This window comes from Cyanistes caeruleus, chromosome 4, assembly GCF_971803275.1.
Source record: "Cyanistes caeruleus chromosome 4, bCyaCae1.hap1.1, whole genome shotgun sequence".
NCBI classification, from domain to species: Eukaryota; Metazoa; Chordata; class Aves; order Passeriformes; family Paridae; genus Cyanistes; species Cyanistes caeruleus.
Window position 1 is genome coordinate 27,542,920 of NC_141704.1, and position 20,633 is coordinate 27,563,552.

At 36.8% G+C, this 20,633-nt stretch overlaps 2 protein-coding genes and 1 long non-coding RNA gene across 10 annotated transcripts in view; 1 reads left to right on the forward strand and 2 right to left on the reverse strand.

Annotated features, from left to right (window-relative positions):
- Window positions 1-4,617, reverse strand: part of SYCP3 (synaptonemal complex protein 3) — a 9,688-nt gene extending 5,071 nt beyond the window's left edge. Inside the window, exons 1-4 of one of the 2 annotated variants that reach the window (XM_086887121.1) lie at window positions 4,178-4,617; window positions 2,589-2,729; window positions 1,943-2,015; window positions 957-991 (exon numbers count right to left, since the gene is read on the reverse strand). In XM_086887121.1, coding sequence (XP_086743247.1) covers window positions 957-991; window positions 1,943-2,015; window positions 2,589-2,715 — 235 coding nt within the window. In that variant the 5' untranslated portion in view covers window positions 2,716-2,729; window positions 4,178-4,617. Of the gene's footprint in view, window positions 1-956; window positions 992-1,942; window positions 2,016-2,588; window positions 2,730-4,086 lie in introns of both variants that reach the window. The other variant, XM_086887122.1, reaches the window with a different exon arrangement.
- On the forward strand, window positions 4,555-20,587 carry LOC147653507 (uncharacterized). Its single transcript, XR_015286297.1, has 3 exons — window positions 4,555-4,770; window positions 9,190-9,328; window positions 20,332-20,587. It is a non-coding gene; the product is annotated as an uncharacterized LOC147653507 (long non-coding RNA).
- GNPTAB (N-acetylglucosamine-1-phosphate transferase subunits alpha and beta) overlaps window positions 4,886-20,633 on the reverse strand; it is a 37,875-nt gene continuing 22,127 nt past the window's right edge. Inside the window, exons 11-23 of one of the 7 annotated variants that reach the window (XR_015286293.1) lie at window positions 19,453-19,576; window positions 18,477-18,680; window positions 16,453-17,561; window positions 15,258-15,457; window positions 14,772-14,991; window positions 13,627-13,740; window positions 12,808-12,893; window positions 11,826-11,924; window positions 11,254-11,386; window positions 8,845-9,012; window positions 7,231-7,321; window positions 6,588-6,645; window positions 4,886-6,091 (exon numbers count right to left, since the gene is read on the reverse strand). Coding sequence is in view for 2 of the 7 variants with exons in the window: in XM_086887115.1 (XP_086743241.1) it covers window positions 6,014-6,091; window positions 7,231-7,321; window positions 8,845-9,012; window positions 11,826-11,924; window positions 12,808-12,893; window positions 13,627-13,740; window positions 14,772-14,991; window positions 15,258-15,457; window positions 16,453-17,561; window positions 18,477-18,680; window positions 19,453-19,576 (2,493 nt within the window). In the remaining 5 variants the exon portion in view is untranslated. Of the gene's footprint in view, window positions 6,092-6,587; window positions 6,646-7,230; window positions 7,322-8,844; window positions 9,013-11,253; window positions 11,387-11,825; window positions 11,925-12,807; window positions 12,907-13,626; window positions 13,741-14,771; window positions 14,992-15,257; window positions 15,458-16,452; window positions 17,562-18,476; window positions 18,681-19,452; window positions 19,577-20,633 lie in introns of all 7 variants that reach the window. The other 6 variants (XR_015286292.1, XR_015286295.1, XR_015286296.1 and 3 more) reach the window with 6 other exon arrangements.

A 20,633-nucleotide genomic window follows, 5' to 3' on the forward strand; every position in this document is an offset into this window, starting at 1 on the left:
AAATTTGACATGCAAGCAATGACTCTGTACAGATTTCTTTTAGAATGAAAGTATTATTCAGTTATTGAGTGTGTAATGCTGGCATTAAGATGGTTTCCCTTCCTTCCATGGCTTTTTGATGTTTGCTTACTCTGTGATAGGTATTGTACATTCTTTACAAGTTAAAAGTGTTTTTTTCTCTAATCTGTCACTATCTAGAATTTAGCTGGTAATATAACTAGGTGAAGTCACCTGAGGATCTGATTATGACTGTACTAAATCCTGCTAAGTGACACAGGCAAATCTCTCTTCACTGGATGACTGGCATTACTCACCCTCATTACCTGGCTGTTCTAGAAATTCATATTCCTTCTGACTGCTGAAATTCTCTTATCTGCCCGTTCCCTGTTCTCTAAGATTTCTGGAAGTGCTAAGTACAGACTGCTCTCTCATTCTGTATCACAACAAAACTTTACTTACAAAATTTTTTGTCTAGAATTAGAACTATTTGTTCTGTTTTGCTGTTTATATTAGCATTTACATTCCCCTTATTTCTCACTTATGTCTTGCCACCCCCAGTATCCTCTATGTCAGAGTAACAAAAAGTTAAATGAGACCAAAAGACAACTGCTATTGTCTCTTTTCTCTACAATATATTTACTATGTCTTAAAATTCATCTTAAAATTGGAATTGATTATACAAAGTACTCAGGCATCTTTCCCTTTTCCTTTGTAATTATCTACACTTACAAGCTGTGACTCATTAATATGCAATTATTCCCTCCTTTCCCTTTGCTCTCCTTAGCTATAACTTTTTTTTCTTTTCCTGAAAACTGGCCTTATTCAGAAATGCTGAAAAATCCTACAAAAACTGGTCATTTTATGTGAGTCTTGAAAGTTATTTTATGGTAAGTAACTACTTTCAACTCTGCAACTTTTTTTTTTTTAATTATTTATTAGAATGTAAATGTACTTACCTCCAAATCTCTCCAACATATTCTGTACTTCACCCCTACAAAACAGTGTTTCAAATTTTTATTTGCCCATTCTCTGACTTTAGAGTAAGACCTCTTGAATATGCTTAAAAATAATTTTATTCACATGCCTATTACTTTTAAGCAGTGACATAACTGCCACTGCCATAAGAGAAAATAATTATATTCCTTTTGTCCTCCTGTGAGAGGTTGTTTTTTTTCAGACTAATTTCCTTAAAAAAAAAAAAAAAAAAAAAGCTAAAATCTATTAGCTCACTCTCCAGTAAAGAGGCACTATTAGGCATTTAAAGGGTCTTCAGTGAGGGGTCAGTAAATTAAATTTTCTGTAACAACGAAAACAAAAAAGCTATTTGGAACACCAAAAAAAACAAGTCCATCTCAGTTAACATGACTGGCACAGTAAAAATATCCAAGGCAAATAATATCAGGGTTGTTTTTCCAGCATCTTTAAGATGATAACACCAGTGTACAAGGCAGTGTTACAATACAATAAAAACAGTCTTTTCAACTCAACAGATACAATCTGCTTGAAAACTATATCATTGTATACTTTATTAGATTTACTCTGCTCATGAATATTAAACTTTTTAAAATTTATCCATAGAAATAATTTATTTTTCATGCAGTGTTTGGATCATTTAAAGTATTACTAAATCTTCAGTTAAAATGAGAAGGAAAAAATTAATAGAATTTAATGAAATTATCAACAATTTAGAAGAAAACTTTTAAAAGAAACAAAGATTTGTAAGAACTTGCAAATATATCAAATTTTTCTGAATGTTAAAAAGTATCTACAAAGAAACTGAAGAATTGCTATTTAAAATGCTACTTTTTTTTTTTTTTTAACCTACAACTACTGTATTATCTATCACCCAAACAAAGTAAAAATAAGCATTGTGAATAACTGAAGTTGGTACCTATTTAAGACCTGATTATTTTGAAAAAAGTCCCCAGACATCTAACCTTACCCCACATCATCTGGAACATGAGTAGTCACCAGAGGTCTTTTCTTTCCATGCTTGTCCATTACTGGTGTGTCACCTTAATAAGATGGATTATAGAAATATTTACAAAAATACACTTTGTGTTGGCTGCTTGAGTTACTAAAAGTATAATTACTTTTCTGTAATGCCATTTCCCTGACCACATCTCATGGTCAGTTCCCATCAGTAACACAAGCAGTAACTTTGAGCCTGGAGTAGACAGATGGCAGTGAATTATTCTGCAGGGCCAGACTGGAGCTGGCACTGCTTTAAGTTCTCTACCCTGGTCCCAAACAATTTTACTTTCCTGTCCACTGCTATGCCATTATTCCCAAGTCACAATACAGCAATCATCAGAAAGCTAAAAATAACAAAAATTTATAAAGTCCAGTCTGAATTTTACTGTAAAATAGGTACTGTAATTCTGTACCTTTAAAAAGAAAAACCACAAATAGATATTAGTATTATTTTGAAAATTACCAATCAAAATTACACAGTAGGAGGCTGGTGGCCTCAGGCATTACAAACCATGTTTTGCTCAGTTCCTGGTTGACTCAGAAGTTCTTCCTTTCTATTCATAGTAAATAAAATTCACATTTTAGAAATGTGCTAAAAAATTCATAATAAACACCTTCTCTAATATCTTCCTCTGATCCACTCAGTTTTCTTTCCTCCTCAAAGTCATAACTAGGTATGGTCTGATCTTCCTGTGCTGGTTTACCAGCTTTTCCTCCATGCTTTCTTCCTGATGGTGCCATGGTGAGATCTTTTCCTGATGAAATAGTATACTGTATTTGTGACTTAACTTCATCCACAATAAATTGAAAAGAAATATGTTTTCATGCTTATATGAATACTATTAGGGTATCTCTTTAACAGTGCTGAACTGGTTTAGTTTTGAGGTATTCCACAGCATTACCCATCAGTGATGCTTTTAAGAATATACTAAAAAAATGCCAGGGCTATTACAAACATACTTGATTCTGCTGGAAAAAAAAATAAATATCCATTTTCTTAAGATGTCTGCCAGCTTAGCTTCCATAAGGTTTATTACACATTTTATCATATCCAATACTGTATTCCCCAAAAGCTATGCCAATATTCTACTGTCCAAAATAGAGAAATGATAAACCATAGAGAACAATGTGATTCTACAAGCCATCCCACATGATAATAAAAAATATACATATGCTTATGCCATTTTTTAAAGTCCTGTAAAACTTCCAGGTTTTGATTTATCTTTCTTTACAGCTAATATGCCTCTGCATTCTGTAATGTAAGTGATGCCATTTCAACACTGGCAAACACTTTACACATAGACTCTGTGAAAAAAATTATTAATTTATATACTTTAGTAAACCTCTCATTCTAGACACAATCCAACACAGCTAGAAATATCAGTAGGTTTTCCACTAACCAGGGCAGAGACAGACCTGAAAATTAAATTCACACATGTAAATTGAGAACTCCATTAAAGATCTTTTGACTTTAAAGGACTGTGAGGTCCCCCCAAAATTATCAAATCTCTCACACGCCTGTTTCCTATTTCTGGTGTTTTCTGGGTTTTTTTTTGTTTTTTTAATTTATTTGTCAATAGCTGTGAAAATGTTTTATAATCCAAAATTCCATGGATCTGTACAAACATGGCCACACTATGCTAAGGAAGAAACTGCTTTTCAATACCAAGCTTTTTCTGAGGTTGATGCTTCTCTATGTAGTATGAAGAATTTTAGATTTTACAAGTGTCTTGGAAAACAAATGTCCTTATTAACTAGAAAATCAAAAGCCCTTGCATTAGAATTATCCTCAAATGAGAGGAAATTGTCAAGACTTAATCTGCTTTTTGACTACTGACTGCTGAGGACATGATGTAAAGGAGGAGAGTGTTTGCCCCTGTGCTGCAAAGGCACTTTAACTTTGAATTGCAAGCATCTATTTTATCTGACATATAGACACTTTTCATTGTACTAAAAATCAGTTTACAGCGTAGAACTTCTCAGTCCTTCTCAGCCAGGTGTAAAACAATCGGGCCACCTCACAAGCCCACACAGCCCTTACCCATCCAGTGTAGGTACCTGTGTCTTCAATCCACAGCTGTGTATTTTAACAATGATTTTAGAGAAACTCACCTCTTTTTTTCCACCCGGCCCCAAAAAGATATTAAATAAACCGGTGCTTGTGTGAATTTCCTGCGTGGGACTTTTGACGGTGGGGACCCACCTCAGAGCAGCAAAGGAGACTTGGGCCCTCAGGCGCACCCTGAGGGGACGCACAGGCGGCAGGACAGGGCCCCTCGCAGCCTCCCGTTGCAGCAGAGGGAATGCCGCTGGCCCCAGAGCCGCGGGCCCCGGCAGCCCTGACGCCGCTCCGCCGCTGCTCCGGCCGGGACGGGCACGGTGCTGCCTCAGAGCCTCCCGCCGCTGCCCCGGGCGGGACGGGCACGGTGCCGCCTCAGAGCCTCCCGCCGCTGCCCCGGGCGGGACGGGCACGGTGCCGCCTCAGAGCCTCCCGCCGCTGCCCCGGGCGGGACGGGCACGGTGCCGCCTCAGAGCCTCCCGCCGCTGCCCCGGGCGGGACGGGCACGGTGTCGCCTCAGCGCCTCCCGCCGCTGCCCCAGACGGGACGGGCACGGTGCTGCCTCAGAGCCTCCCGCCGCCGGCAAAGGGCGGGAACGGGCGCGGCAGGGACGGCCCTCAGGAGTGGGCACCGCCTGCGGATCCTTCCTCACGCTTCTCAAAAGCGTCATTCCACTTGGAGAACGGAGCCGTGCTGCAGATTACTATTAAATCATTAAAGCTGGAGGGTTTAACGTGGTAACGGAAAAAAAAAAAAAAAATAAGAGCTTTTGACATAAAGATTCAAAGAGATACCTGGCTAATTTACCAAAACGTGCGAGCTCGGTTGACTTTGAAACAGAAACGGCAGACAAAACTTTCATCACGTTTTAGTTAATTCCAAAGCAAGCCAAGTATTTTACAATACATATGCACATACATTTTGTACACCATCCGATTACAAAAATTAATGCTTTTTGAGTACTGCTAATACAATTAAGTGAAGATACACCACCAAAAATTTCTGCCTGAAAAGACTCAGTACTCTTTCCCACACTACTCTGATAACTCAGCAAAATACATGGCCAAACCCTGTTAAATTTAAAAACACCACAGCTTTGTATGTCGGTAGAAATATTGTTTTATGAAGTGAAACACTGCTCCCCATACTTTTCTACTTTGAAACTGTTACCGACTCATATAGAGGCACTTCTGCTTTTTTTATTTACAATGCTTGTAAAATATTTTATCTTGATCATTTTCCTTTGATTACAACCCTCTCTTTGTAATCAAGCCAGGAAATAACACAATTTCTTTGTATTCTTTGTATGTGTATTCTTTGGACTATAATACACCAGATATAAAATATCTTTCAAATAAACCATTAGATGTTGTTACTATGTAATTTTTTAGTAGCATACCTTTCTTTCAAATCCCAATTATACACTACAAATAGGAAGATGAATTGTCACTGTGCTTTAAAGAATGTCAGTATCTATAAACATATTCTAAATTTAAATGACAGGTTACATAATTCTCAATTTTCCCCGGAGGGCTAAAAGAAGCAGCAATGACAGAAATTTGCAAAATGCTTTGGAATGCAAGATCAAGGACTTCTTAAACTGATCCCAAACAACTTTTCCTTCCAACATTTTATCTAGTTGGCAACATCCACTGCAATAAATGCAGTTACATTTGTTTAGGTAACCCTTTTTATAAAAAAGGATAACATGGCCATGAACTAAGAGCTGTAAAGTAAGATCTGTTGAAAACTGCCTATGTACAGATGTCCTGCAATTATTTGTTGTTGTTATTTTGCATTGTCACAGCTCCAGCAGCTTTTATATCATGAAGAGTACTGCAGAGATTCGAATGTTGGTGGATGGTTTTTTTCTTCATATCAATGTAGTTAAACAGCAAACCAGAAAAGACACTTATGAAAGAGACACTTAAAATGCTTAATCACAGCTTGAGGTAGACTGATCTCCAAAATAAAGCTCTTCTACACTTTGATTCGTTCATGACCAACTTCTTTTTGGATCCTTCTCCTTGGAAAAATCTTTCGTTTAAGTGCAATTAGCTGAGGAGAGAAAAAAATACAATATCTAGTTCTCTGCTGGGCTAAAGGTCCACAGCTGGTCAGGTTTTCATCCTAGAAACTATCAAATCTGTACCACCCATGGTAATACTCAATACTGTAATTTTTTTTTTCTGATTATACCTGAAAGGCATTTTTCACTCCAGTTCATCTATTAGATGTGCACATTTCCACTAGACTTCTCAATAATCAGAATACAAGCAGAAAGTGAGAAATACACCATGCCTTTATTCTGATTATCTTAAAGGTAATTTGTCAATTTAAATTAACACTGGACTACATTCTATTTTTAATAGATCAGCATAAAGCTGGCATCTTAAAATGGTATTTAGATTCCTAACCATACCACTGAGTTGAGTATCCCCTTCTAAAACCAAGTTACTAATGGAGTTTTCTAATATATAAAAAAGGCTGAAAATCAAGGGAAAGAGTCATGCAAAAGTCACAGGTGGGAAAAAAATAATAATCAAAAGCCAACCTTTCAAGAATTACACCCTCTTCATCAGACCACGGAAAGTGTTACTTAAGGCCCCAACCTGCAAAGAATTACCCATATGATTTGTTCCATTGACTCCCTCTGAGTTTAGCAGGATTAATCATGTTCAAGAAAGCCATTTTAAGCTTGCAGAAGTCAAGGATTTTTTCCCCTTGAGTCAGATTCAAAACCTTTTGAATTCAGTAGAAGTCTTTGCAATTACTTAGGGGAGAAATTTTGATAAGGCCTTCAAGTAACTTAAGATCCTTCTGGACTGATTTTCCTTCCTCTTAACTTACTATACACTTCTACCAATATCCATGTTAACAGACCAAGAATTTCAAAAACAATTACTGAATTTGAGCATCCAAATTTAGCACACTGGTGATGGACTTTACTGTCACAAGGCACCTGAGAAGGTGCCACTCTCCTTCTCCCCATGACTCTCTTTTCAAGGAATCTCAACACGGTGACTTAAAAATTAAAGCAACCTAATCATGAGTCATGTAACATCTTTACTTCTTTTATGAAGGGCAAATCCTAGCTACTCTTCAAATCTATTTAAAAAAATCCATTCAATGTTATCCTGAAGATTCCACAATCTGTTAAGTGTTGTACAGATTTGATAAGAAGACATTAACTTTACCTGTTCAGCAAAAAACGAGATGACTGTAAATACAATAAGTGTTACTAGAACACAGTGGGTCCAGAATTTGAGCTTGTCTCTATATGCCCTCCTAGACAAAGAAAGAAGGAAAGAGAAAAACAGCTTCATGTATCATAAATGCACATATTTAAAGAGTTTCCACAAAATATGCAAAGGAAGTTTTTTGCAGTTCTAAAGGGTGACTAAAAAGAGGATGTAGTTGCTCTCTTCATGAAGAGCCACATAGAGAGGACAAGGGGCAACAGCTACAAGTTGGACTGGGAGAGGTTTCATCTTGACATAAGGAAATCTTTTTTACAGTCAAAACAATCATTTCTGGAGCAGTCTCCCCAGAGACAGGGTAGAGTCTGCACCACTAGAAGTTTCCAAGATATGACTGCTCTAGATCATAGAATCTTTTAAGTTAGAAAAGACCTCAAAAATCAAGTCCAACTGTTAAGCTAACTGTGCCAAGTCCACACCTAAACTCTGTCCTCAAGTGCCACATCTACTTGTGACAACTATGGTTTTGCAGTCACACTCGTCCTTTTTGACTGAACTGGATTTCCCTTACCTGCTAAACCTGTATACCTGTAGCCAGGACACTTGAGAGCTGGCAGGAGACAGTTTTCCATGAAATGTTGGACCAGATGATCTTTTGAGGTCCCTGCCAACCTGGACTGTCCCGTGATTCTGAAAATACTTTGATTTCCACCAGCACTTTAGCCTGCCTCAGTGCACTCAGGTAGAATCATCTTTGGCTACAAACAAGTCAAAATTAAGTGTCTTTTTGAAGCTACAAGAAGTCTTGATGGAGGGTCTCTAAAAGGGAGCCAACACTGTGTCTACACCTCCCGCACAAATTTCTAAAGCTAACTGCTGAAATGAGTTTGTGCCCTGCTCCCTCTGCTACTACTACAGCAGGACTTCTAGCACTACAATCACACCTACAATCCTTCTGATTCCTTCTACAGTTTCTCTAATATTTTCTATATTCTTATTAACAGCTATTTCTTATGATTTGCTGATCAGCAACAGGTTTACTTATATTAGTTTTGTGTCCTTTTTTGTCACTGTATCTGTCAACATTTTGTTTGTCTTCTGAAGTCAATTAATCCAATTTCTTCAGTTGTTATTTAGAAAATGGCAGGAGATAAACACACAAAAATTTCACATATCATGCAATATGTGAACATATGCATATGCAGTATGTGAACACACATTTATCTTTTTTATCCAGATGGTTATTGCTATGTGGCAGATTGAAAAAAATCACTTAGAAAGAAGTGTAACAATGGTTTGAGGTTTTATTTTTACATTTAAGGAAAGCCAGGATTCCTGTTTTATTTTTTAAAAACCCAAACAAAGGAATAAACCAACAACTTTTGTTTGCAGTAGGTTAGGACCAATTGATAAAATGTTGATGACTATCTAAGCACCAGAAAAACCCAAATCCTGCAGACCTCATATTTTAGTCCATTCAAATCTTACCATGCTATTTTCACTGTTAACTCTTTCATGACAATACTGGGGGGAAACCAGCTTGTTAGCAGTATCTTAGATAATGATATATTACTGCACTACAGAAATATGAAAAGAACTTGTGGAACATACCATTCTTGGAGTTCATGCATGTGAAGGAAACGATTCCGATATTCTCTCGGCAGTTCAAATTGTGAGGGGATGGGAAACATTGACTCATAAAAATCCCTAAGCACTGCTTTCACTGTTTGTGCATCCTTATGATTGTGATCAATATTGTCATTTAGGCAAACAAATTTTCTAGGAAACAAGATGACATTGTTAGAGTATTTCCTTGATAATATAGCAAAGGTATTGCCAAACCAATAACACAAGCATAACCCTTTAAAACAAAATTGAAACCATATAATTTTAAAACCAAACAGATATATTTTTTATTGTTGCATTATTTTAAATCAATTTTATTTTAATTCAAAGAACACTAGGATTGACAGCAAATCAAAACCTCAGAAGAATCCAGTGACAGGCCACATTTCTAGTTATATAATGCTGCCATCTAATGGGCACTAGAGTGTGCACCATCCCAGAGCCCATCGAACAGAGCATTACAATCCAGGTAAGGATTTTTATACTTTTGAATTATCATGAGTAAAGTCTCGTAAAGAACAAAGTGAGCTCAACTGTAGGAGAGAATCATACTAAATTATTAATATTTTAATGTGCATGCTGAATTCTTTTAAGAAAATCAACATAAAAATTATATTAGATTGGATACGAGAGGGCAAAACTTGGTCCCCAGGCTTTGGTTTACTAAGAACATTATAAAAATTGGTCTGTTGAATCACAGATCCAAAGCTAGACTTGTATAACCAACCAAAATACAAACAACAATTTGGATAGAATTTACATGGAAATCACTGTGACCAAATAAGCATGCTTGCAATAATGGCTCCTGCAGAGAGCTATTTCTCACATAAGAAACATGGAACTAAGTTACTACAACTAATTGAAACTAAGGCAGCAGCTAATGTGCCTATGTACTGCTATATACTCTTGGCCACTTTGACCTGGTGCTTGAAAACAAAAATTCCCCTTTCCACATTTGGGCAAGGCTATGTGCTTTATTTATATTGTGAGATACAAGACCCCTACATTTTCCCCAGAGGCAGAAATCATATCTGGTGACATATGCCTTGTCACTGCTAACCTTTGTAAATAAGCAGCTCTGGTCAGCTGTATTCTCTATAGTATGGTGTGCTCTTTCAAAGAGCAAAGTTCAGACTTCCACAGGAATCTGGAAATAAGCAGAACTCTGGAGCTTGTATAATCAGCCCACACAGGTAATTAGCACTGAATGGCAACGTACTGTATCGAGCATAACCTTGCTCTAGACAATTATGTGCAGGGGATAACCAGGCATTCAAATTGCTACATCTGAGAAGAAAAAATATGCCCCTCCAAAAGTGAGCAGGCTGTATCTCCTGTATCAAGTAATACTATGCAAAGCAGCTGGTTATGGCAATCATGGCTATGCTCTAAGCATTTTGGGAGTTTACTCTGGACTATCCCTGACCTCATCCCTTGGACTGGCAGCTCATTAGCCCTGGGAATGCAGTAGCTGTATTCCTAGAGTGTATATTCCTGTTTAGCTTAATCGAAAAGAGATACAGCTTACAGAGTGAGAGGTTGCTACACACAGCAAAGTATGGGATTGATGAGAATATTAGCCCATTTTTAATGGAAAGACTGTTTAAATTCATCCAAAAGAAATCAAACATTATATTCCTTTGGGTATTCCAGAATTAATGCCTGGACAATTAACACACACTTTGCCTTAAGGGTGAAACCCAAACATTTCTGGGAGATCAGTAAGTGAATGACACTTCCAAGTTCATTCCGAGACTGGCACTAAAAACCTGCTTTTAGAGATTCATTATAGTTATTGGTTTGTATGCAAGGAAAACATGGCAAAGAGGAGGAAATTACATGGCTACATAACTATGGCAGCTCTCCTTTGTTAGCAAGATATGAATACAGTTGTGCACTGTACTTCCCAGGAATAGAGCCCAGGCAATCAACTTCTCACTTTGTGAATACTGAAGGTGAGAAACTTATGTAACTCAGGCCTTTCTGAGCCTAACAAGACTTGAAATCTCCCCTACCTTTAAAAAAAACCAACTCCTATCTAGAAGACAAAGAAATAGAGAAGGGAAAGGAAGCAGCAGGATGAGCTAGAGCACTGCCTACTTTTCTTTTAAGATGGATCATTGTGGAAACTGGAATGAAGGAGTTATGTGGCCAGAAGGCATTCTTTGAAAGGAACCGCAATAGATACAAACCACCTTCAGCTGAAAAATGTCTCAAGACATTTCCCTTTCTGAATAAATAACCCAGAAAAAGTAGTACAGTATTGAGAGGAAAGTAGAAATCTACTCTTTATCTACAAATACAAATTATGCTACAGCTTTACAGGCAGCTGAGATTACCCAACAGCTTTCTGTCACCAAAAGAGGAGGCTTCACTTTCCCTGGCCCAAGGTACCTGGTTCTAATTTCCTCCTTGCTCTGCCTTTTAACACTTGTCAGACCTCTTCTTGCAGCCAAACTCATTAAACTGGCAGAAAACTCTGGTTTTCTGAAGACAGAAGCAAGATTCTTTCCATGTTGTAAAAGAGCTTGAAAGCACAATGAATATGCAAAACTGATTTAGTAACAAAATAATCCACACATAATTCCTAATATAAAATACCTGCATAAAGCAGGTCAAAAAGTTCTTCCTTTAAAATAAAATTGCCTGCAATAAAAATTGTATGCCCTCTAGAATGGCAAAAACGAAAGCTTAAAAAATAGCTGAAGTTTCTAAGTTTTCAAAAATTTTAGATAAATAAAAATGTAACAAATTATTGACATAGCCCCTGGCATAATAGAGGCGTCAGATTCAGTCAAACAGAAAAAAATCTGAAGTACTTTTGGTTCAAATTTGTCTTACCTTGTAACACACAATTTAGAAATACATGACAATAAATTATCTTATAAATACAAAAAAAGTTTAAAGAGTCAAACCAGAAAATTAAAACCAGCTCACAACTTCACACAAATCATGAAACAGGATACCTGGGATTTTTTCGTATGTCATCCAGCTGACCAACTACATGAGAAACATTTGTGCGAATCATTTTGAATGCAATTTCCTCTTCTCCCATGATTTCAAACCTTATTGTTGAAATAAAATTTATAAATTAATAAAACAGCCTAAAGTCTGGTTCAGTAAATATCAATCTTGTATTTAACATTATTGAGCAACATTTCTAATCTGACTGGATAGCCTTCATTAAAATTTGCCATTTGCTTTCTATTGATACATTTAAATTTTTCAGCTACTGCTCTTGCAGAGAACCACTTTTCTGCAGATTTATTAGTAACCACCTATCAATCATAGACCTGGATTCTAAGAGAAAGCATATAAAATATGAGCATTTGACTCCAAGTTAACAGTCTTACTAGTGGTAGATACCACACATAAATTTTTCTCTTCACTTAATATAAGAAAGCACCCTGAAGACTTCTTCAAGTCTCACCTGAGACCCTCCTCCACCTACAAAGCTCACACCACTGTCACCCCTCCATCTCACAGGAAAGGTACACAGTACAAGGTAATTAAGAGTAAAATGCTTTTTCTGTTATTTTCTCTTTTTAAGCTTCAGTAGAAGGAAGGATGAAGTAGATTTACATCTTCTAGTTACAGGAAGGCTGTTTCCTTCTCTATATGCCACTTGAACTGCACTCATTCTAGCCATCCAGACATACTCTGGGGCTTAGCATTGTACAATACAAAGTAGGAAATGGCCCAAGATGACACAAGTAACATGGAAGTATTTAGTCTACTAAGAAAACTTCAAAAAAAACCCACATCACCCTGCACAATGAAACATACATAAGTTAACAACAATATGTTTCTTTAGTTCCACTGTCAAAATAGGCTTCAGCTAAGACTTGTTAGCACACACATGCAATCTTGGGTTGTGTATGTATTTATCCCTCCTCCTATGGCTTTACAACACCAAGCATTTCTTTTCACAGAACTGCCACAACATACCTGTATTTGTTTTTGTCCTTGTAAGCCTTACGAATCCTGTCAGTCACAGGTTTGCAATTAGTCACTAGGTTTTTGGTTACTGGAGGCTGGAAGAAAACGCTGTTTAGATTATAGGTTACTGAAAATTACAGTGTTATAAAGGTGTACTTTGTAAGAAAACTTGTATTACAGCTAGAGAGGCCTGCATATTTAACTCTCCTGGAATCCAAAGCAATAGTTTTGTTATCAACTGGGGAGGGAAAAAACAAAACAATACTGGTGCATAACATCACAACTTCCTATTTTACAAATACTATATGAAAAATACAGATTACTTTTTGGCAAAAACATTCCAACTTCACTCTCAGTAAAATACTCAAGAATTCTAACTCACTTGACAGCCGTCTGATGTTCGTCTGACAAAGGCCACCAGTAAAACTGGCCAGGCAATCTCTGTACAACAGAGATTTTTGGATTTTAGGGTGTTTTTTTGAATACATGTTATAATTCAGATAAAGACTTAGCAGGAAGTTCTAGTCAGAGAGGTATTGGGCTTACTGTCTTTTTGGTTCAGAACAGTAAATTTTCTTAACAGGATGACTTTATAAATCCCAATTATAATAACATCCTAAATCTCAGCTTTTCTCTGCTTTTAAAGAAAATTAAGGGTTAGTAAGTTAGGAAGCAGCCTATAAAATTTTCATTTTGTAACACTTCATGTAGATACAAGTAGTAATTTTTGTAAATACTTTCCTTTTAGAAATCAAACCAGCTTTTGAAGTAAAGTAAATACATACTCAGGAAAGAAAATAAGCATCTTTTAAGATCAATGTTTCTTACCAGATTTGGATCATAATATGCTTCTTGAGTTGGAGGAATGACATGGATCTGAGTGATGTTGGCAGGGAGAGCCTTAGAGCAATTTATTAGCATTTGTTCTAGACCTGTCAAATCCTAACAAAAAGAAAGGAGGGGGGAGGGGAAAAAGCGTTTAAAATCCTACTGATTTTCTCACTGACATAGTTCTAAAAACCCAGGGTACACAAATGTATTTCATGTTATTGACATAACAAATTTCCATGTTACTGTCCACAAGAGAAGACTTAATATTCAGCAGACCCTATTTCAGTAACTGCTGAGTCAGTGGGACTCCCTATAAAGTAAAGCAAATATTCAGTACAAAGTTTAATTGAGACCAGATAAGGTATTAAAAACACATCTTTACTAGCAACATCAGGACTGTACAGTATTCCCAAATCAACACTGGCATATTAAATTCCAAACCAAGCAGACAGAAAAGTTGACTGCAGGGCCAGGAAGGTTTTCTGACTAAGGTACAGGCCAGGAACACACTAAAGCAGGGCTGTGTTCTGACTACATCATCGATTTTGTGCCCTGTGTCACAAACAAATTGTTTCATTGGTTTGTGTCATTTTCTCTCTGTAAAGCAAAACCATTACTTTGTTCTCTACCTGTATGTTGAAGAATGCAAGTCCTACAAAAACCATGTCTCTGCTTATTGTTCCTGGAAGAACAGAAGCATGAGCAACAGAAGTATGAATCTTTGTATATGATCATACTGTTTACTAGTATGACTTCCTTGCTATCCTTTTTCTCTGTTCTTTCTTTAGGCCACAAGTTCCTCAGGGCAAGAACTATCTTTTACTATGTGCAGAAACTGCAGTAAGCACAGCAGGATCCAACTCTTGGCAGTGAACTTTTTTTTGGACAAACACAGTTTTCTTGAACTCAGACAGCAGTGAACAATTTTCTGAAGCTGCTAGAACTCAGTTTAATCGCAGATTCCACAGAAAAAACAATCAAACAATGGTAAATAAAACACAATGCTGTATTTTTGAGGTAGTATTTTAAAACTACCCAAATGTTACTGACACTACAGGCAAGGATAAAAATTTGACTCGTTTTATTTTAACCATTTTGGACTTTGAAACTGCTCTAAAAGCTAATCAGTAAGGAAAGAGTACCTGCAAACTTAGTGGTAGCTCATGGATCCTTGTGGCCAACGTGCGAATCTCTCTGTCAGATAAGATGCCTGACTGGTCTGTATCAACTTCATCAAAGATCTGAGAGATGTTCAGTGGCTGAACTGCACTCATAAGATAGTAGAAATATGAAAAAGCAAACTGCATATCTTCAGAGTGACGCACTTTGTGAAATGATGTCTTGTCAAACTCCTCAGGAAACCTAGATAGGAATGAAAACACATTTAGCCCTCTAATTCCTTGAAGAAAACATTCCTTACCTAAAAATAATTTCTTATCCAGAATTTCTAAAGTGTCTCAAAAATCTCATCGTATCTCAACTATCATGTTGTAATAAATTTCTTATTTCCTTTTCTAAAATATAATTTTAATGAGTACCCAATAACACACTGGAAGTGGCTACAGCAAAGCAACAGAAAGGCAGAATTTCCCACAGTTTTACATTATTCCAAGCAAAACCACACTCACATATCCTGGAGCTCTTGCATAACAGTACGGTCAATCATGTGAGGCATATGAGCAGGGACTTTACGAGATGTAAATCCAAACTTGCTGTTTAACAGCTTATTTACGTATCGAAGGGAATCAGCAAATGTATCTTTCAGCTGCCTTCCAAAATGTTTACCTTCAGTAAAGTATGACATTTGCTTGAGTAATGACTCTTCTTCCTAAAGAGCAGGACAGGCATAAATCTAGGTTACTTTACTGAAAAAGTCAGAAAACACAAGACACACAGGAGAAATGACATTTCATCCAGCTGTCAACTCCTTCCATATCTGAAAATGGGAAGAGAATTTTTTAATATTTTTCTTCATATTCCTTAGATCTTCCTTTAAAAAGAAATAAAATAAGCTTTTCCTTAAAGCTTTCATGCTTTGAGGAAACTACTCTATAAAAAGCTTCCTTGATATTTGTGCTCTGAAACCTCATACACACTAAGGACCCTATTTGCCATCAGATTTATTTGTAATACTGCCTTTATTTTTCAGATCATTCATCCATATTTGATAAATAGAAATCCTATGAATATAAAGATTCATCATGCAAAATTCAATCTCAGATGAACCGAGAGAGATAGTCTTTTTAAAACATAGCCCTTTGCTACGTGAAATAGGGCAAAGCAGCTGCTACCAACTTAAGTATCTTCTCTTCTAGAGCTTTTCAAAACTACCAAAATGCTTTGGATGGAAGCAGAGGAAATTTCCTACACATTTTCTTGACACAATCTAGATAAGCAAAATCTTTCCAGATGTTCAATTTAGCTTTTAGAATTTATCATTATACCTATTTTCTGCATTTTTTAAACATAAACTGAATCCATACCTGCATAAATGCAATCAAAACAAAACTTAAGCTTTCTGTTATAGTGCTACATGTGTCTGAGCAATAGCCCTGTGACAACATACAATGAACAAAAAATGAATTTGACCAAGAAAAGATAGTATAAAGGGAACAGAAATAGCTATTTGACTTTTACCATCTAGGTAAGAGAGACCCAAATCATAAACAAATCACGTTTTATGTGAAAAGTATCTTTCAAAAAAATCCCAGCATTTGCCTCAAAGGCAAAGTACATTTCAAATGTATAAATCATATTAACAGTACTCCAATAAATGCAGAAACATGCAACTATTCCAATAAGGAATGACATTAAGATACTCACATCAAGAAGGTCTTGGAAATACTTCTTTTTCTCCCATGGCAAAAAGCCTTGGTAACTTCCAGCATAAGACTGTAATTTTCTTCCCACTACCCCCTCCTTTATATTTGCATCCACCTGCTCATGCCTTTTTACTCCTTCCATCCCCTGTGCACCTTCTCCTGTATCAAAATTCTCAGTATGTTTTGATTTCTGTGTTTCCCTTAATATGAGTGCATTCAATACTTTTTCTCGAGTTTCATTTTTTTTCCCCATGCTCTGGGAGGGAAGTGTGGCTTTACGCTGAACCTTATAAATATGTTTATTTGTGCTCACTGTCACAACAGTCCCCTTTGTTCCCATAAGCCTCGAAGAAACTTCTTCCTTTGCTTTTACTGTTTTTATTTTGCCATCATTTACATCTTTATAAGGCTTCTCCCTGCTGCTCTGGTTCTTCTGATCTTCTGAATGATTATGCATACCCTTTTTTTCCAGGCCTACAATACTCTTTGCAGTGGTCAAAAACAGGAAAGGTCTTAGGAGAGCAGCCTTGGAAAGGTTATATCCTTTCTGAGTTATATCACCATCTATTAGTTTTAAGTCCAGTTTCTGCAGTGCTAGTTGGATGTCTTCAGGAAGAAGAGACACATTTACTGATGGGATTATCAGCTCTTCAGGTACACTCTCTTTTGTGCCATTTCGACGTCTCTTGACTCTTGGAAAGCGTTTCTCTTCTGGAATATCCTCAAATATCATTTCAGCTTCTGGTACTGATGTTACACTTTTTAAATCAGAGTTAGATTTCTGCATGGAAGTTGTGTTCTGTTTTGGTTCCTCTCTAGTATCAACTTCAACAGCTATTTGCATTTTAAACTCTTCATCATTTTTATTTAGGAATGTAAGGTTAAAATAGATCACAGTTGTGTTCATGCCACTATGCATGATTAGATGGATAGTTTTCCATTTGTTAGCAACTGAAGCATGCCGGATAATTGGATTATCACTGTATGAGCCCTCAGTTGCTTTCTTGGCTATTTCACTGAAGCTGAAGTAGGGCAGACATTCACCTTTGGGAACAACATAGTAGGTCTGATTAAGCTGAAGCATCACCTTGTACATCTCTTCAAAGTGATCTGGGAAAAAAAGAAACCCAGACAAAAAATAAAACAAATTTCTGTCAATTTTCAGCATGACATTTATCTTTGACTCTTTTTTCAATAGTAATATACCCAGCTACAGTCACTATATTAACAGGGAGACAGCTTTGTGAAAGAACACTTACTCTGGTTTCCAGTTTCTTGCTCACATATCTTCAATAATGGATGACAAGAACATACTCTGATATATAAAGCTACTCATGCTAATTCTAAAAGCCAGTATAATTCATCACTCAGTCTCTATCTGAAGAGCTTAAAATGTCTTATTATCATGTCACTTAAAACTATGTATCAGTCATAAGTAGCTTGCCCATATTACATTTTTGCCCCATTTTAGGAGAGCAATGTTACAACAGCTGGAGTTCCTACTACAGTGATGCACTTCGATTTGATATTTTCAAAATCAGATAGGCTGAAAGGAACTTCTGACTCCCACAGCAGAACACAGACTATCTGTCATCTCCCAGATGAACAAAACCTCACTGCTAGCAATAGAATCACCAGAAACCCATTTGCCCCAGCTGAAATGCAGAGGAACCTCTGCTCTTCCAAACAGGACAAATTCTTCTCCTGCATATACCAGACAGCACTTTCAATCACTTTGTTTATTCCTTGCTAATCATTCATATCCAAATGAACTTCAGACAAGTTCACTTGTGACTGAAAGTAGCCTTTGGCAAGAGCCCAGAGCTAGACTTGAAGTGTCAGCATCAGAGAGGCTCTTTAAACTTTTTAACTGCTGCAGGTATCATCAATTCAATTGTCCTTAGTCAGATAAAGATGCTTGTACAGAACACCTTAACCTGATCTGAGAGTAATGATGAACCAAGAAAGGTCAGGAAATTCAAGAGAATCCCTGCAGGAAGTTTATCAGCAATGCATTTTACATACCCTGGCCACAGTCACCAGCATCAAATCCACACGAGAGGACATTGCAGGCCTGGTCACAGAATTTGTCTGCTAGCCAGGAATTAGCACAACCTTGGTTACAGTATGAAACACCACTTATTCCTGCTCCAAACTGCCATGGTGGGCCATTCCCAATACCTCCAACTGCACCTCCACCAGCAACATAGCGATTACCCCCACTGTTACCTAGAGGAAAAAGAAAAAACAAACCCACCAGAAGTAAGAATTTCAAGTAACTGAAGAAAGGCACATTTAGGCCACCATGTTAAAGCTAGACTGAAGACTAAATAATCATCAGTGAAATTAAAAAGGAGCAAATCCTAACTAGACTTCTGTGAGTTTGTGCATACTATAGACTTTACACTCAGTGTAAATGTTTAGGAATCAAAGTGTCAACATATTTTGTCTTAACATCAAAAAGGCAGGCAGAAAACTGATTTACTACTCCTTGTGCTTGCAGTCTGGACTTTACAGCCTCCTAGAAAGGTATCACTTCCTCAAACCAGAATTGAGGCCTCAATTCTGAGGAATAAAATTATTTTATTCCTCTGAGGAATAAAATACCACCTCATTTTATTACACTGCAGACCTGAAAATTTCATCTAGGAACTAACAGTGCAGCTTCACAAGCCATTATTATTTGGATTCTGAATCCAAATAATATATAATACTGTATATGATTAACATATAGTAATTTAAATTTCACAATCCCTTCTTTCACCTAGTCAAATTTGATAGCTAAAGAAAGATTACCTTATGCCCTACTATTTCTCATTTTCCACAGAAATTTGTAGTTTGCAAGAAATAAGGTTTTAATTTGTAAGTCAACTTTTTTGGTATTTTTTAATTACTAAAGGAGGCAAATCCTGTAGTTATGTGAAAAAGACAAGCTACAGAATTATTCTTGTAAGAAAAAACAAACAGTACACTTTTCCTAAATTCAACATTGCTGTCTTACCAATGCAATCACCTCCATCCCAATCACATGCTGAGTTATTACAGGCTTTATCACAGTAACCATCTTTAATCCATGAGCCAGGACATCCCTCGGCACAGTTTGGCACAGGCCAAGTCAAGTACACCTGGAACAACATTACAGTCTGAGACAAGGACTGGCAAATAGAAGTCAGCTGAGCTTGTTTCTTTGAATATGGAGACTTACAATAATGTCTCCCTATGTACAGTGCCTTAAGATTTCACAGAACTTTACAAATAGAATTTAGACCCCATTGTCTGTCAAGTAAATGTTATCCCTTCCAAAGGGAAGCAAGTATTTTAATGTAACTAATTATGCTCAACCCTTCTGTATTTGTGTTCAAGGGTGCACATCTGCCTGCACAAAATTCTTAATTTATTGGTCTGTGGTGCCTTGTGTACCCATTGCTTTAATAGAAATAATAATATATAAATCTTCAATTCCTTCCTCCATGTCACTCTTCAAGATCAAGCTAATAGATGAAAATCCATTTCACTAGTTGGCAGCCAGTGTTTATGTGTAACTATTGCTAATGTTTCCTCAGCCTGCTCTCCTTGCTTAAACCCCAGCTGTTGATAATGGACTTGTTGAAAGACTAAATTATTTTACATTCATCAATGTGGAACAATATATATTATTTTAGCAAACAACTGTATCTAAAGTAGATATATATATATGATTATATAAAAAATTATATATGTATATATATATATATATACATATATAGTCATATACAAATTGGGAAAAGATATTATGGATGTCTGGAAGAGAGGCAATTAACGGTAAACTTCAACATTAGACCAGTTCAAATGTCATTTGACTTCAGTGTTCCCACAGAAAAGCTTATTCTTGTTTGTTTAGAGTATTTCCCACAAAACAAAAAGAATTTACAAGGAAGGAAGACTGGTAACTGCCGAACACCACATCAGTCTTACACCAACAGAAGTAGGAGAACTATTGAATAACACTGAAACTGAAGTGAATCCTGACAGAGGAACCATTATAACCACCCAAATGTAGGAGTGAACATGAAAAAGAGTAATCCTACAAACACAGCACACATAGGAATATAGGGAAGAGCCTTCCACACCCTGAACCTCAGCCAACAGTTCTCTAGGTAAGAACAATGAACCTTTAGAGATAAAAGGGGGAGTGAGTGCTCT